Source organism: Hemiscyllium ocellatum, chromosome 1, assembly GCF_020745735.1.
Source record: "Hemiscyllium ocellatum isolate sHemOce1 chromosome 1, sHemOce1.pat.X.cur, whole genome shotgun sequence".
Taxonomy (NCBI): domain Eukaryota; kingdom Metazoa; phylum Chordata; class Chondrichthyes; order Orectolobiformes; family Hemiscylliidae; genus Hemiscyllium; species Hemiscyllium ocellatum.
The window spans coordinates 97,841,683-97,860,592 of record NC_083401.1 but is presented as its reverse complement, the minus strand read 5'-3'; the positions used below and the strand labels follow the sequence as shown (position 1 = coordinate 97,860,592).

Below are 18,910 nucleotides of genomic sequence, written 5' to 3'. Positions count from 1 at the left end.
GGAAGTAAGATTAGATTAGATTAGATTACTTACAGTGTCGAAACAGGCCTTTCGGCCCAACAAGTCCACACCGACCCGCCGAAGCGCAACCCACCCATACCCCTACATATACCCCTTACCGAACACTACAGGCAATTTAGCATGGCCAATTCACCTGACCCGCACATCTTTGGACTGTGGGAGGAAACCGAAGCACCCAGAGGAAACCCACGCAGACACAGGGAGAACGTGCAAACTCCACACAGTCAGTCGCCTGAGGTGGGAATTGAACCCAGGTCCCTGGTGCTGTGAGGCAGCATGCTAACCACTATGCCACCGTGCCGCCCTTTTTTTTTAATACTAAAGAGGGAAATCAGTAGGGCAAAACGGGAACATATGATAGCTTTGGCAAATAGAATTAAGGAGAATCCAAAAGGTGTTTAGAAATATATTAAGGACAAAAGGGTAACTAGGGAGAGAATAGGGCCCCCTCAAAAGATCAGCAAGGCGGCCTTTGTGTGGACCCACAGAAAATGAATGAATATTTTGCATCAGTATTTACTGTGGAAAAGGATATGGAAGACATAGACTGTAGGGAAATAGATGGTGACATCTTGCAAAATGTCCAGATTACAGAGGAGGAAGTGCTGAATGTCTTGAAATGGTTAAAGGTGGATAAATCCCCAGGACCTGATCAGATGTACCCGAGAACTCTGTGGGAAGCTAGAGAAGTGGTTGCTGGGCCTCTTGCTGAGATATTTGTATCATCGATAGTCACAGGTGAGGTGCCGGAAGACTGGAGGTTGGCAAACGTGGTGCCACTGTTGAAGAAGGGCGGTAAAGACAAGCCAGGGAACTACAGACCAGTGAGCCTGACACCAGTGGTGGGCAAGTTGTTGGAGGGAATCCCGAGGGACAGGATGTACATGTATGTGGAAAGGCAAGGACTGATTACGGATGGTCAACACAGCATTGTGCGTGGGAAATCATGTCTCACAAACTTGACTGAATTTTTTGAAGAAGTAACAAAGAAGATTCATGAGGGGCAGAGAGGTAAATGTGATCTATATGGACTTCAGTAAGGCGTTCGACAAGTTTCCCCATGGGAGACTGATTAGCAAGGTTAGATCTCATGGAACACAGGGAGAACTAGCCATTTGGATACAGAACTGGCTCAAAAGGTAGAAGACAGGGGGTGGTGGTGGAAGGTTGTTTTTCAGATTGGAGGCCAATGGAGTGCCACAAGGAGCGGTGCTGGGTCCTCTACTTTTTGGTATGTACATAAATGATTTGGATGCGAGCATAAGAGGTACAGTTAGTACATCAAAATTGGAGGTGCAGTGGACAGCGAAAAGGGTTACCTCAGATTACAACAGGATCTGGACTAGATGGGCCAATGGGCTGAGATGTGGCAGATAGAGTTTAATTCAGATAAATGCGAGGTGCTGCATTTTGGGAAAGCAAATCTTAGCAGGACTTATACACTTAATGGTAAGATCCTAGGGAGTGTTGCTGAACAAAGAGACCTTGGAGTGCAGGTTCATAGCTCGTTAAAGGTTGAGTCACAGGTAGATAGGATAGTGAGGAAGGCGTTTGGTATGCTTTCCAATTGGTCAGAGTATTGTTAACAGGAGTTAGGAGGTCATGTTGTGGCTGTACAGGACATTGGTTAGGCCACTGTTGGAATATTGCGTGCAATTCTGGTCTCCTTCCTATCGGAAAGATGGTGTGAAACTTGAAAGGGTTCAGAAAAGATTTACAAGGATGTTGCCAGGGTTGGAGGATTTGAGTTACAGTGAGAGGCTGAACAGGCTGGAACTGTTTTCCCTGTAGTGTCGGAAGCTGAGGGGTGACCCTATAGAGGTTTACAAAATTATGAGAGGCATGGATAGGATAAATAGACAAAGTGTTTTCCCAGGGGCCGGCGAGTTCAGAACTACAGGGCATAGGTTTAGGGTGAGAGAGGAAAGATATAAAGAGACCGAAGGGGCAACTTTTTCACGTAGAGGGTGGTACGTGTATGGAATGAGCTGCCAGAGCATGTGGTGGAGGCTGGTACAATTGCAACATTTAAAAGGCATCTGGATGGGTATATGAATAGGAAGGGTTTGGAGGGATATGGGCCGGATGCTGGCAGGTAGGACTAGATTGGGTTGGGATATCTGGTGGCATGGATGGGTTGGACCGAAGGGTCTGTTTCCATGCTGTACATCTCCTTGACTCTATGACTCTAAATCAAAGAGACATCGGAGTAGTCAACATCTTGTCCATGATGTACTAAACTTCAAAAAGACAAACATGATAATGGAAATTGATCTTCAAAAAAGGACGAGGTGTTGGACCTAAAGGGCTCCTTCTATTACTGACAATTCTTAATATATTTCTACCAGAATTACCAGCAGATGTTATGTCTGTCGTGATGAAACGAATAAATGAAAACCAGACTTAAAAATGCACAAGGATTTTCCAGATTTTCCACTAGTCAGTTCTTATTCCAGTGTAGAGGCAGGTTGCACAGCGGAACTTCCCAAAACATTTCAATTCTTCTATGTCTGGTGCTGTCAAAAAGACATTATCTAAATTTCTTTTTCAAAATTCACCCACAGGTTGAGGGTATCGCCGGCTGGGCTCGAATTTATTGCCCACCCCAAATTGGAAACTCTGGAGGGTTCTGATGAAATTAAGTAAAAAAACTTACAGTTGAAAAGTTAGCAAAACTGCAGCAGATGGATGTCAATATAAGTGTGAGGTTATTCATTCTGGACTGAAAAAGGATAAATCAGGTTACTTTTTAGATGGCATGAAGTTAAATATGGTGGATGCCCAAAACGACTTGGGGGTTCAGATGCGTAGATTTTTGAAGTGGCACAAACAGACCGGAAAATAATCTAGGCAACTAATGGAATGCTGTCCTTTATATCTAGAGGAGAATTAACGTAGAATAGTACAGGGAGATAGTGAGGACTGCAGATGCTGGAGAGTCAGAGTCAAAAAGGTTGATGCTGGAAAAGCACAGCAGGTCAGGCCGTCTGAATGCTGCCTGACCTGCTGTGCTTTTCCAGGGTCAACCTTTCTGACACAGAATAGTACTGCAGAGGAATGGGCCCATCAGCACACAATGTTATGCTGAACATTATGCCAAATTAAATTAATCCCTTTTGCCTGCCCTTGGTCCATATCACTCCATTTCCTTCCTTAAATGCCTCTATTGTATCTGCCTCCACCACCACCCCTGTTCCATATTCCTACCACTCTCTGTGTTTAAAAAACACTTGTCCCTCATATCCTCACTGAACTTTTCCTCTCTCACCTTAAATGCATTTCCCCTAGTATTACACATTTCAACTACGGGAAAAGGATTTTTACTATCAACGCTATCTGTGCAACTCATCATTTTATAGACTTCTATCAAGTCTCCAATCAGCTTCTACTGCTCCTGAGTTTTTCTAGTCTCTCTTTATAGCTAAATACCCTCTAATCCAGGCAGCACCTTGAAAAACTTGTTCTGCACCCTATGCAAAGCCTTCACATCCTTCCTGTAATGCGCTGACCAGAACTGAATACAATACTCTAAATGTGCCCTAACCAAAGTCTTATAATAAAGCTGCACAGTTCAAGGCCACAGAAGTTATGCTGCAGCCATACGGAAACCCAGCTCGATCTCACTTGGGAGTACTGCGAGGAGATCTGGGCACCACTCTAGCAAAGGTACACTGCCTTGGAATGAGTACTATGTAGGTTTACAAGAATAATACCTGGAATTCAATGAAATTATCCAATGTAGACCAATGTTCTCTTGAATATAGCAGGTTAAATGGCAATCTAATCGAAGTCTTCAAGATATTAACAGGAAAAGACAGGATAGATAAACCATTTCCACTGGTTGGAGATTCTCGATCTAGGGGGTACAGTCTAAACATTAGAGCTAGACCATTCAGGAACAATATTAGTAAACATCTCTACAAAGAGTAGTAGAGGTTTGGAAGTCTCTTCCACAACAGCAGCTCGTGGTAAGTCAATTGTTAATTATAAATTTGAGTTAAGACAAATTTTTGTTAAGCAAAAAATATCAAGTGATATGGGCCAAAGGAAGGTATATGGAGGTAGACTACAAGTCTGCCACAAATGATGGAATAATCGAGGGGCTGAATGGCATACTTCCGTTCTTATTAAATATAAAGTCAACTCCCAACTAACTATTAAATTGACCCATATTTCACATACACACTCCAACCACACCATCCCAAGATCACTCCTGACCCAAACCATCTTACACCACGCCGCCGGACCAATTTCATCCAACTCCAACCTAGCCCAAACAGTACATCGCTTACTTTGCCACATTGCACCCAACCCCCCCTATTCATTTGGCATTCTACCCACATGTCATTCTATCCCTCGCGAACTGCCACCTGACCCAGCAGCCTAACATCCTGCTTAGCTGATGCATTTATGGTTTGACAGCAGCCGTCAACGTGACTGAGAGGACCTTTAATTTCAGAATATGGCTGACTACTGTCAAAAGGAGCTTTGGTTTGCCTTTATCTGACAATCTGCACTACGAAAGAACTATCAGAATGGAATAATGGTGCTGCATTTCTGAAAGAGGCCTGAGTGGAATCTTCTGAGGAAAGTGGAGCTTCCTTCTTTTATAAAAAAGTTCAACCGTAGCAGCAATCTGCATGAGCTTTCCATCCCTCAGAAAACCTGGCTCTCTATTCCCCAATCTGTAATAATAATGTATATTCTCTACTAATATTTCCAGCCTTCTATTTCTCACTTTCCCTTTCATAGAGTCATAGACATGTACAGCACGGGAACAGACCCTTTGTTGCAACTTGTCCACGCCGACCAGATATCCCAACCCAATTTAGTCCCACCTGCCAGCACCCGACCCACGTCCCAAAGCCTTCTTATTCATATACCCATCCAAATGCCTCTTAAATGTTGCAATTGTACCAGCCTCCACCACTTTCTCTGGCAGCTCATTCCATGAAAAGGTTGCCCCTTAGGTCTCTTTTATATCTTTCCCCCTCACCTTAAACCTATGCCCTATAGTTCTGGATTCACCCACTCCAGGGAAGAGACTTGGTCTATTTATCCTATCCATTCACTACATGATTTTATAAACCTCTATAAGGTCACCACTCAGCCTCCGACGCTCCAGGGAAAACAACCCTAGCCTAATCAACCTCTCCCTGGCAAATCCACCAACCCTGGCAACATCTTTGTAAGTCTTTTCTGAACCCTTTCAAGTCTGATAGGAAGGAGACCAGAATTGCATGCAATTTTCCAAAAGTGGCCTAACCAATGTCCTGTACAGCTGCAACATGACCTCCCAACTCCTGTACTCAATACTCTAACCAATAAAGGAAGTCATACCAAGTGCTTTTTCACTGTTTTATCTACCTGCGACTCCACTTTCAGGGAGCTATGAACCTGTACATCAAGAGCTCTTTGCTCAGCATTTTTAAGGAGCTATGAACCTGCATTCCAAAATCCCTTTGCTCAGCAACACTCCCCAGGACCTTACCATTAAGCGTATAAGTCCTGCTAAGATTTGCTTTCCCAACATGCAGCACCTCACATTTATCTAAATTAAACTCCATCTGCCATTTCTCAGTCCATTGGACCATCTGATCGAGATCACGTTGTAATCTGAGGTAACCTCTTTCGCTGTCCACTGCACCTCCCATTTTGGTGTCATCTGCAAACTTATTAACTATACCTATGATGCTCACATCCAAATCATTTATATAAATGATGAAAAGTAGTGGACCCAGCACTGGTCCTTGTGGCACTCTATTGGTCACAGGCTTCCAGTCTGAAAAACAACCCTCCACCACCACCCTCTGTCTTCTACCTTTGAGCCAGTTCTGTATCCAAATGGCTAGTTCTCCCTGTATTCCGAGAGATCTAACCTTGCTAACCAGTCTCCCATGGGGAACCTTGTCAGATATCCATATAGATCACGTCCACTGCTTTGTCCTCTTTGTTACTTCTTCAAAAACCTCAATCAAATTTGTGAGACGTGATTTCTCACTCAAAGCCGTGCAGACTATCCCTAATCAGCTCTTGCCTTTCCAAATCCATTTACATCCTGCCCCTCAGGATTCCTTCCAACAACTTGCCCACCACTGACGTCAGGCTCACTGGTCTATAGTTCCCTGGCTTGTCCTTATCACCCTTCTTAAACAGTAGCATCACATTAGCCAACTTCCAGTCTTCCTGCACCTCACCTGTGACTAGCGATGATACAAATATCTCAGCAAGAGGCCCAGCAATCATTTCCCTAGCGTCCCACAGAGTTCTAGGGTACACTTGATCAGGTCCTGGGGATTTACCCACTTCTATGTGTTTCAAGACATCCAGCACTTCCTCCTCTGTAATATGGACGTTTTTCAAGATGTCACCATCTATTTCCCTATATTCTACACCTTCCATGTCCTTTAACACAGTAAACACTGATGTAAAATACTTGTGTATTTAGTATTTCCCCCATCTCTTCCACACAAAGGCCGTCTTGCTGATCTTTGAGGGACCCTATTCTCTCCCTAGTTACCCTTTTGTTATTAATGGGTTCTCTTTAACCCTATTTGCCAAAGCTATCTCATGACCTCTTTTTACCTTCCTGATTTCCCTTTTAAGTATACTCCTACTTCCTTTATACTTTTCTAAGGTTTCATTTGATTCATCTTGTCTATACCTGACATATGCTTCCTTCTTTTTCTTAACCAAACCCTCAATTTCTTTAGTCATCCAGCATTCCCGACAGCTACCAGCCTTTTCAGTTTCATGCAGACACAAAACTGAAATAGCTTTAAAATCTGTTTTAGCCTATGGGGAAAAACGTAAAGCAGCATTTATTGTTAATCAGCTTCTAACTACATATTTTCAAGTCAGCAAATCAATTACTTTCTATTTATATCTTCAGAAGTGCATAATATGTAAAAGTGAGTAATATTTACTTACATATGGCAGGAGACTAGGCTCACTTGTCACACCACACATACTGATAAGGAAATGCAGAATTATTTTTAGGTTTTTGGGCCAGCTGTCTGCTAGCGTTGTCCATACGTTTTCTATCTCCGACCATGCTAACTCATCGCCATACTGCACAGGGGAAAAAAAACAAACTTCAAGCAGCTTAATGACACGAATTTCTCAACACCTCATTATCTTGAATATTAACTTTGGAAAGATTACCTTCTTTGATTCTGGGAATCAAATGCATTTTCTTTCTTACTCTCAAAACTAGGATTCATTAAAAGGTTTGTATCACAGTGTCAGTTTTTCTTATATCTCAAGAAAATTGCAATGTCAAAAGCCTTCCAGTCATAGAAACATGTCTCATTTAAAATTATGGCCTTTAATTTCAGTTAACAACATGCATTAAAATATTATTTCATGCAAAATCTCTACTGTAGTTTTTAGCATATTTTAATATTCTTACAATTTAAAGAAACTCAAATTCAGCCAGACCTATCCCCTAATATCCATTCTCCAGACTGACAGTTCTAGGTTGACTTCAATGCATTAAAACTTTAAGTGCTTTTACTCTGCGGGACACCTCAGCAAGTGGAATATTTTAAGGGAGTATGAACCACTGTACAATACGCTGATTGCAGGATACCCCCATTGCTGTGTTGGGGATCATATACCATTTTTATTGAAACATAACTGACTTGAAAGTTAACTATTCTGTTCTCTACAGATACCCCCCCTGAATTGGTGAATCTTTCCAGTTTTCCTGTTAATTCAGCTTTGTATTTAACTTTCATATGAAATGGAACTCGGTGATGAAAATTCAAAACTCAGTTTGTAATGTTAGTGAAAACTAGGAATTTTAAAAAAAGAAATGCAGTAAAACTTTGAGAGTACATTTATCTGCTTACAAACTGATTTCCTAATGTGCTATGAAACATTTTTCATGATAACTGCAGAGTTGCTTTGGAGTGAGATCAGATTTGTATGAGAGAACACTTACTTTTGCTGTCATATACATCAGGTTATTTAGCACCATGATAGTAGCCTGTGGAGATCCCCAACCTTCCCCCCTCAGCCAACGTCTGCTGTTTGTCATCATCTCCCTGTCCTTCATATATACTTCATCAGATTCATCCACAGTCTTTGAAGATGACAAGGGTTTGAAATCTACCAATTCAATGTTATTCATCCAGGGCAGAAGGTAGTGCAGCATCACTTGCCGACCAGCAGGGTGAGCTGTTTGGATTCTGTGACTTACTTCTGTAAAGGTTAAAAATGCAATATTATAATATACAGCTACAGGCTCCAAGGTTTCTCTTTGGCTGAAAATTATTTTATGAGGTTTTTTAGAAACAAGTCCAACATTACATTAAAAGGACAAAAAAATACAAGGTGCAGGTTTAAGCATCTGTTTCTGGAGAGACAGTCAATGTTTCAAGTCAAATATGACTTTACTTCAGAACTAAAAGGGGATAAAAAATGGTGGTTTTGAAACTTTGACAGAGGTAGAGTTGTCGTCAGTGGAAGAGATTGTACCTGTGGCCCAATGCAAAGGATAAAAGTGTTGTTTGTTGGGGTGAAAGAAAAAAAACAGATGTAAAATGGATGTAAATTCACGGGTCAAAATGGATCCTCTTGGCTAAGAGCAAAGAAAACAAGGCAGGCCTATGTTTTGTTTTCTGGTGCGGGAAGAGACAGAAGGATGCAAAAAGAAAATGGAGAAGAAATGTCTTGGGACAGGCTGTGAAGTTGTGCAATTCAACATGGTCTCTGGCAGCCCCTACAGCATTTCAACTGTTTCTGTCCTGGCCTGCTGCAATGTTCCAACAAAGCACAACACTTCTCAAGGAACACCAAATTTTCCTCTTGGGTGTTTTACATATTGAATTCCACAACTTCAAAGCTTAACCTCACCCTTCATTTTCCTTATGCTCTTCTCAAGTGCACTCCAAAATGAGCTTGTCCGTTTTTTTAGAAACTGTCAGCTGAGAGGATCTGCTTCCAGCCTTCCACATTTTAATTTCTATATCTAATTTATCTCTCTTTCACCCCAATTAGTAACCCCTTTGACTTTTGTATTGGCCTCCACATGATCTACTTCTATGGCTCCTTATCCATCTCTGTCCAAAGTTTCAAAACCACCCATTTTCCAACCTCTTTCAACCTCTGAAGTCAAATCGGGCTCGAAATATTAACTGTTTCTTTCTCCACAGATGCTCTCCAGACTTGCAAAATTTCTCCAACATTTTGTTTGTTTTAGATTTCCAGAATCCACAGTAATTTGCTTTTGCTACATTTAAAGAGATTGAGTGCAAATAAAATCATATAACAAATAATTAGAAAGTATGATCAGGAAAGAAATTAAGTCACACTTTTTCTGGACAAATAGTACAATAGGTCATAACTCCAAAATCAACCATGTTATATTCATTATCCAGCACAGGCAAAGCAATTGCTTGGTCAGAAGAACAGGTGAAAGAGTGGACTATAGGTGGTGCTGGGAAAGCACAGCAGGTCAGGCAGCATCTCAGGAGCAGGAAAATCGGCATTTTGGGCAAAAGCCTGACAAAGTGCTTTCGCCCGAAACGCCGATTTTCCTGCTCCTCAGATGCTGCCTGACCTGCTATGCTTTCCTAGCACCACTCTGATCAGAACAGTCAAAGCACACTACAGCTGAAATGCACAGAAAACTGTACTTAACAAGAAAGATAACTGCTAAGTACAGTTATAAATCCTTATTTACTTTGCAAATCTATCGAGTAACATGATTCCCTGAAGCCATTGAGACTCCAGTTAGTGCCATTGTAAAACAGACCTTATCAGAGATGTACACCAATTCTTGCAAAGTTAATTAAGAGAAATATCCAAGTCCAAATCAGACTTTGGAGTACACTTTGTATTTGGTCTCTCCTTGATTATCTATGAACATTTAATGATCCAGTTTTTGCCATACTACATATAAGATTAAAATAAGGAAAACAATTCACAACCTAATGAACTCAAACTATTGTTGATGGCTTTTAAGTAAATAGAAGGCCTAATGAAAATAATAGACAGGTCTTCAACTTTTTTAAAAAGTTGTTTTCAAATACTGTATACAACAAAAGGAAAATGAACTACATTATCTTTCAAATGCAACATAAATCACAAAAGGTTTTCTCAGACATACATTATCACATCAATTTGAATGCTTATGTCTACAGAAAATACAACAAAAAGTATCACCCATGAAAATAATGAAATATACCTGAGAAGATTGGGATTGTAAGTTCTGGGTAAGTTCTTGCCAATTCCTCTGACAATTGATAGTAGGAAACAGAATAAAGATGTGGCAGTGGAGAAGGGTGATTTAGTATTCCATCAGTTCGCTGCACTTCCAGCTTGTGCGCATAACGAAATAGCTTGGGCTCCAAGATCTGCAATAAGTAAAACCAACAAACAAAATCTTTCAAGCAGGGAATTTCAAACAGGAGGTTTAAGGTGCCAATGGAGGATTTATCCCAAATGCTTATTGCAAGTACAGGTCGCTCTGCCACACATATTTTGTTAACACAAATTCGCTATAACACAATTGATAAACTGGGAACACCGTTACATTGCCAACAATAAGCACTGTTTCTAAAGCGCAATTTTTCTACAACATGGGATTGCCCAAGAATGCAACCATCGCGTTATAGAAGAGCTACCAGTATGTCAAACAAGCATTATTTCTATAATTTTGCATAAGTTCCATCATTCAGAAATATTATGAAACCACTTTCGTAAAACAAATGTTACAAGATAGAACATAGAACAGGCCCTTTGGTCCACAATGTTGTGCTGAGATTTAATCCTAATGTAAAATATAGTAACAATCTATGCACCCCTCAAATCACTGCTATCCATGTGCATGTCCAGAAGTTGCTTAAATGTCCCCAATGACTCTGCTTCCACCACCACAGCTGGTAACGCATTCCATGCATTCACAACTCTGTGTAAATAACCTACCTCTGACGTCTCCTTTATACCTTCCTCCTAATATCTTCAAACTATGACTCCTCATACCAGTCAATCCTGCCCTGGGGAAAAGTCACTGGCTATTGACTCTATCTATTCCTCTCATTATTTTGTTGACCTCGATCAGGTCTGCTCTCTTCCTCCTTCTCTCCAGAGAGAAAAGTCTGAGCCTATTCAAACTTTCTACATAAGGCGAGCCCTCCAGTCCAGGCAGCATCCTGGTAAACCTTCTTTGCACCCTCTCCAAAGCCTCTGTATCTTTCCTATATTAGGGCAACCAGAACTGGACACAATATTCCAAGTGTGGCCTCACCAGGGACTTGTAGAGCTGCAGCAAAACCTCACGGCTCTTAAACTCTATCCCCCTGTTCATGAAAGCCAAAACACCATATGCTTTCTGAACAACCCTATCCACTTGGGTGACAACTTTGAGGGATCTATGTACTTGCATACCCAGATGCCTCTGTTACTCCACACTGCCAAGAATCCTGTCTTTAATCCAATATTCAGATTCGAGTTCGACTTTCCAAAATGCATCACTTCGCATTTATCCAGGTTGAACTCCACCTGCCATTTCTCATCCCAGCTCTGCATTCTGTCTATGCTGCGCTGCAACCTGCAGTAGCCCTTTATACTATTGACGACACCTCCAACCTTTGTGTCATTTGCAAATTTACTAATCCACCCCTCAACCTCCTCATCCAAGTAATTTATAAAAACTACAAAGAGCAGAGGCCCAAGTACAGAGCCCTGTGGGACCCACTCAACACTGTCCTCCAGGCAGAATACAACCACTCTGTGCCTTCTGTCAGCCAGCCAATTCTGAATCTAGATAGCCACATCTCTCTGTATCCCATACTTTCTGACTTTATGGATGAACCTACCATGGGGAACCCTATCAAATACCTTGCTGAAATCCATTCACACCACATCCAATGCTCGACCGCCGTCGACCTGTCTTGACACCTCCTCAAAGAACTCAATACGATTTGTGAGGCATGATCTGCCGCTCAAAGCCATGCTGACTGCCTTTAATCACGCTATGCTTTGCCAAATAGTCATAAAAAAATGTCACTGCAAACTTCAAGGTTATCATTTCTAACAAGTGCAAGTACAAAACTTATTGCAATCATCAAGCTTATTTTATGATGATTTAGTCAATGCCACCATTTGCTTTTAGCGTCAATATCAATTAATGTTTTTCCAAACTACCTTAAATGTTCTCTTTTTCCCCCTGTTCACAACTCATTTATTACATTTTTATGAAGCTGAAGAAAATTCCTAATTAGTGTGTTGACATTACAGGAGCTTCATAAAGTATGCTGAGTGAAGAGACAATTGATAATTCATTTTTTTTTTCAATTCAGCAATGAAATTTCAGTTTAGATACTGTTCTGGATTTTGCGAAGGCATTTGAAGACAAGCCATCAATGCCTTGTCATTGTCACTTCAAAACTGACTGCAATTTCAGAAATTAAACCATAGGCAAATGAATACAAAAATTCTGACATTACAGTCTGTTACTCACTGACCCAAAAGAATCATACAGTGCCCATCAAATCTGCACTAACAAAACACTACTCTAAATCTACATTAGTCCCACTTTATAACACTTAGCCCATAGCCTGGACTGTTACGACATTTCAGGAGTTCATCCAAGTACTTTTAAAGGTCATGAAGTTTCCAACCTTAACTGTCCTATTCAGCAGTGTATTTCCACGAGCCTCTGGGGGAAAATGTTTCGCATCAAATCTTCTTTCAATCTCCCACCTTCCACATTCAAATTATGCCCCTTTGCTATTGAACCTTCAGCTAAGGAAACAGCTGCTTTCTGTCCACCTTGTCCATGCTCTCTTAATCTTACAGACCTCTATCAGGTCCCCTCACTGCCTTCGCTGCTCCAGAGAAAACACTCTGAATTTATCCAGCCTTCCGTCATTGCTCAACTGCTATATGATATGGAGCAGCCTAGTCAGTCTCCTCTACATCTATTGTAGTCCAGTCAGATCCTTCTGATAGTGCAGTGACTGTAACCGCACACAGCACTCCAGCTGGATCCCAACCATAGTTTCGTACTGCTCCATAATCAATGCCATGGTGGATAAAGCCAACTGTCCTGTGTAGTTTCCCAACTACTCTATTAACTGCTGCCTTCAGGAATCTGTGAAATTGCACATCAAGATGCCATAAATTGAGTATTTCTTTGTCTTGTACATCTTTCAAAGTGTATCATCTCACCCTTATCAGAGTTAAATTCCATCTTCCAATCTGACCAGTCCATCAATTGGAAGGTACCTAATGTAACTTCACTATTTAAAAAGGGAAGGAGAGAGAATTATAGACCAGTGAGACTGACACCAATTGCAAGGAACACGCTGGAATCCATTATCAAGAATTTTCATAGCAAAGCACTTCGGAAACAGTGGTAAAATCAGTCTCAGTCAGCAAGTATTTACAAAATGGAAATCATGCTCAAAAGATCTATTGAAATTCTTCAAGGCTGCAACTAGTAAAAATTGATCAGGGGAGTCAGTGATTATTGTTTCTTTAGACTTTTAAAAGGTCTCTGGTATAGACCCATATAAGAGATGAATGCGTAACACTTAAGTGAATTGAGTTGAGGTATTGTTGAGGTGGATAGAAAATTGGTTAGCAGAATGGAAACAAAGAGCAAAAATAAATAGGTCTTTTTGGGAATGGCAGGCAGTGAACAGTGGGCATCGGTATTAGGACCCCAGCCTTTCACAATACATGTTAATGATTTTAGAGGAGGGAACTAAATGCAGTATCTCTAAATACGTAGACGACACAAAGCTGGATGGAAGGGTGGGCTGTGAGGAGGATGTAAAAATGCGACAATGCAACTTCGAGTGAGTGAGCAAATGCATGGAAGATGCAATATAATGTGGATAGATGGGAGGTTATCAATTTTGGTGTTGTGGTTCTGTTCGCCGAGCTGGGAATTTGTGTTGCAGACGTTTCGTCCCCTGTCTAGGCGACATCCTCAGTACTTGGGAGCCTCCAGTGAAGCCCTTCTGTGATGTTTCCTCCAGCATTTATAGTGATTTGTATCTGCCGCAGAGACATCACAGAAGCGCTACACAAGAGGCTCCCAAGCACTGAGGATGTCACCTAGACAGGGGACGAAACGTCTGCAACACAAATTCCCAGCTCGGCGAACAGAACCACAACAACGAGCACCCGAGCTACAAATCTTCTCACAAACTTTATCAATTTTGGTAGCAAAATTAGAAAGGCAGATTATTGTTTGAATGGTTGTAAATTGACAGTGGAGAATCTTCAATGGGGTCTGGGTGTCCTCATGCACTAGTCAATGAAAGTAAGCATGCAGCTTCAGTAGACAGTAAAGGCCAACTGTATGTTGGCATTCATGAAGATCTCTCATTATGATTGTAGAGACATTGGTGAGACCATGTCCAGATGATTATGTTTCTGCCTCCTTTACTTTAGAGGGAGTGAAGCAAAGGTTTAACTCAGAGAGGAGAATTGACATGAGGAGAGGATGAAGGCCTAAAACTGGAGTTTGGAAGAATGAGGGGTGGGGATCTCATCAAAGTCTATAAAATTATAAAAAACCTGAACAGATTAGCTGCAGTAAATATGTTCCCAATGACCATAAGCTGGGGGTCACCATTTAAGGTTAAGGAGTAAACCTTTTAGGACTGAGATGAGGAGGAACTTCTTCACCCAGAGAGTGGTGAGCCTGTGGATTTCACTAACACAGAAAGTGGTTGAGGCCAAAACATTGATATAGTTTGAAGGAGCTGGCAGATATAGCTTGTGTGGTTAAGGGCATCAAGGGATATTGGGGGAGAGATAGAGAAGGTGAGCGAGATTAGGTTATTGAGTGAATGATCCAGGGTCAAATGGCCTATTCCTGCTCCTTTCTTCAACGTTTAGGTCTAGATGTATGTTTATATCCTGCTGTAACCTAGGTCTTTTTCCTCACATCAACCACCTACACAATTATGTCAAATAATCTTCTCCCTTTCACAGCTCCCCCACCTGCCACACACACACACACACACACACACACACTTCTAGATTATTTACATATCTATTATGAACTATAAAGGACCAGCACTGATCCTTGTGGTATAGCACTGGACACTGGCCTCCATCAATACAAATAGCTTATCACCACCATTCACTGTCCCCAACCATTAAGGCGATTTTGGGTCCACCTTGCCAAATTATGCTGGACCTCATTTCCTTCTACCTTCTTTATCAGTGTCTCATGTAGAACCTCCTCAAAGGCTTCACTGAAATGCATATTTAACCACATCAACTCCACTACTCTCATCCCCACAGCTGATCACCTTAAAAAATACAATTAATTTGCTAGATATGGACTTCCTCTGACAAAGCCAAACGACTATCCTTGATCAAACCTTGCTTCTCCAAATGGAGACTAACTCTCTCCTTCGGAATTTTCTCCAATACTTTCCCAACCACTGATGACAGATTCACTGGCCTGTAATTCCCTGGTTTATCCCAACTAACCTGCTTGATAATATAGCTAGCCTTAATGGTTTCATGAGAGCCACGCAGCTCCTGGCCTCATTACAGCCTTGATTCAAATATGGACAAAAGAGTTGAATTGCATAGGTGAAGTGAGAGTGACAGCCCTTGACATCAAGATCAAATTCAAGTGAAGTGGCATCAAGGATGCCTAGCAAAACTGGAATCAATGGGAATCATACCTGGCACACAGGGTATGCCCTAGGCTCAACATCTTCAGCTGCTTCATCAACGACTTTCCCTCCATCATAAGGTAGATGTTTGCTGATAATTACAAATTGCTCAGCACCGTTCGCTCAGATACTCCTCAGATGCTGAAGCAGTCCACATTCAAATGCAACAAGATCTGGACAATATTCAGGTTTAGGCTGAGAAGTGGCAACTAACAATTACACTAGGCTCTTATCATCTCACATAAGAGAGATCTATCCATCACCCCATGACATTCAATGGTGTTTCCATCATTAAATCCCCCACTATCAACATCTTAGGGGCTATCATTGACTAAGAACTCAACTGGACTCACCACATAAACACAGTGGCTATAAGAGCAGGTCACAGGCTGGACATACTGCAGTGATTAACTCATCTCCTGACTCTCCAAAGCCTGTCCCACCATCGACAAGGTACAAATCAGGAGTGTGATGGAATTCTCCCCACTTGTCTGATTGAGTGCAGTCCCAACAACACTCAAGAAGCTTGACACCATCCAGGACAAAGCAGCCCACTTGACTGGCACTACATGCACAAGCATTCACTCGCTCCGCCACAAACGCTCAGTAGCAGCAGTGTACATTATCCACAAGAGGCACTGCAGAAATTCATCCGAGATCTTTAAACAACACCTTCCAAACCCAGGACCACTTCCATTTAGAAGGACATGGGCAGGGAACCCCATCACCTGCAAGTTCCCCTCCAAGCCAGTCATCATCCTGACTTGGAAATACATCAGTGTTTCTTCACTGGTCAAAAACCTGGGAACTCCTTGCCCAATTGCAATGTTGGCACAGCTACACCAAATGAACTGTTGTGGCTTAGGAAAGTCACTCTTTAACATCTTCTCAAGGGTTAATAGGGAGGGGCAATAAATTTCATACCTCAGGAATGAATGAAACAAAAATTTTGCCAAGATAAAACTCAACTCCCCAGTAGTTTCCCAACCGTTCAATGGGAAACCTAAAAACTAGCATTCTCTCCTTTCTTGAGGGCAGCTTGTAGAACTAGTTAGGGCCATTACTATCTCCAGAGCTGCTGGATCAACAGAACTGCAAGATAATCAGTTTGGCCCACAGCTAGCCTGGGTGTCCCCAAGTGTCATGCTACAAGACTGACCCCAGAGTGGTATTGCTGTGGGCCACCCGTCAGTGAAGTAACTAACACTTTTTGCTTTCTTTTTTGCCTGGGGAAAGAGAGGAGAATAATTCATCCTCCTGTAAAGTCTGTCTCCTTCAGTTGGGAGCAGAATAATTATAACTTTCTATTTCTCCTGTTAAAATATTTTAATTTACAATTAAGTGATTTTCTGCTAGTGTTTAATGGAAAATAAAAGTACATGAAACATTATACAAGACATTCAAATATTCAATTGGTCAAAACATCACTGCTGTCATTTCAAATCATTCACAAACCTGTAGCAGTTGCATGGCAATCTCATAGATATCTCTTGATGAATCGGCTGCTTTGAAAAGTATCAGGTTCAGAAGAGTTACAGTGTCAAACTGGTAATCCCTGTGAGAAAGTTTCAGAAGAAAATATATTATTAATAAAATTACAGTGATAAACTTTTATTTAGTCTTGACTAAAATGCACGGAGTTGCCAGGTTGCGAACAGGTTCTGTTTGGAGTCTGTTCACAAGTCATTTTGCGCAACGTAGGATAGTATAAAATGGCCTTAAGTATGAGGAAGTGTCAGATCTTTGACATTAATACATTGTGCATGAATGCGCATTCGTAAGTACATGTGTTCTTAAATTGGATGTTCAAAAATCAGGAACTCCCTGTACACAACTCAAAAGAAAAAACAAATACCAAATCAAACAGCTTGAAATTAAGAAATACTGTGGCAATGTGTTCACACGCTATATGTACACATTAATTACAGGAGATTAACTTCTGAAGCAACTAAAGATGTTAGCTAACATTACAACTCCTCAGAAGGTTTAATATTTCGCGAGTATACATTTGAGAATTTTGTGAAATTGGGCTTCAGTTAACTGAAAATCACAGGGGTGAACTCAATTCAATAACTCAGCACAACCCAATGGAATTTGAAAGAAAAATTTAAATATCCAACAACTTGACCCATCAAGCCAATTTTACTATTCCGTAAGATCAAGGGTGAGCTAACTATTCCACATTTATGCCTACTCCTGTAAACATTTCACCTTTTGTTCATCAAGAATCTGTCTACCTCCACCATGAAACATTCAAAGACTGCTTCCGCCATCTTTCCACCAAGAGAGTTCCAAAGGCTCCTGACCACAGAGAAATAAAAATTCTCATCTCTGCTTCAAATAGCTGATAAATTATTCTTAACAGCACAATGGGCTCAATAGTTAGCACTGCTGCCTCACAGCAGCAGGGATCCAGGTGCAATTCCAGCCTTGCAGAGTGTCTGCATGGAATTTACACATTCTCCCCGTGTCTGCGTGGGTTTCTGCTCAGTGCTCCCACAGTCCAAAGATGTGCAGGTTAGGTGGATTGGCCATGGCAATTTAGCCCATACAGTGCAGAGATGTGCAGGCTAGATGGGAGAGCCACATAAATGTGGACAAAGTTAAAAATCACACAACAGCAGGTTATAGTCCAATAGTAAGTACTAGCTTTCGGAGCATTGCTCCTTCATCCAGTAGCTGTGGAACAGGATCATAAGTATAGAATGTATATAAAAAAATCAGTGCCATACAACTGAAAAGATATATTGAACAAACCTAGATTGCTGTTAAGTATTTTATCTTTTAGAATGGGTTGCAGGTTTCAGTTCATTGATATGTAAATCCCAGAACTACATTCCCCACACTCACACCCATGCACCTACCCTCTCACAGGCTTATACTCGATTGCACACACACACACAGACACAGACACACACACACACACATTTAGGTCTATGGGTGAATTTGCATTTGCAGATACATTCTAATTTACTCAAAAACCACACAATCTGCAGGCAGTCACTCCATGCAATATTTTATAAATTCCTATTTTGGAAATAGAACCAGTCTGACTCAAGATTGGGATACAGACAGACTCTAACGTCACACCTTTGAATCACTGTCTGAGCTGAGATGGTACTTTTTTTTAATACAACCTTAAGTTACCTTGAGAATGTGACTTAAAAGTAGTTCTGGGATTTAGATATTAATGAACTAAAACCGGCAAGACATTCTAAAAGACAAGAGTCATA

General features: G+C 41.2%; 1 protein-coding gene across 8 annotated transcripts in view; it reads right to left on the bottom strand.

The window, feature by feature from the left end:
• fryl (furry homolog, like) overlaps window positions 1-18,910 on the bottom strand; it is a 462,166-nt gene that overhangs the window by 138,218 nt on the left and 305,038 nt on the right. For all 8 annotated transcript variants that reach the window (XM_060824340.1, XM_060824357.1, XM_060824348.1 and 5 more), the window contains 4 exons: window positions 17,133-17,232; window positions 10,214-10,382; window positions 7,967-8,226; window positions 6,952-7,092 (listed from right to left, as the gene is read on the bottom strand). In XM_060824340.1, the coding sequence (XP_060680323.1) occupies window positions 6,952-7,092; window positions 7,967-8,226; window positions 10,214-10,382; window positions 17,133-17,232 (670 nt within the window). The remainder of the gene's footprint in view (window positions 1-6,951; window positions 7,093-7,966; window positions 8,227-10,213; window positions 10,383-17,132; window positions 17,233-18,910) is intronic.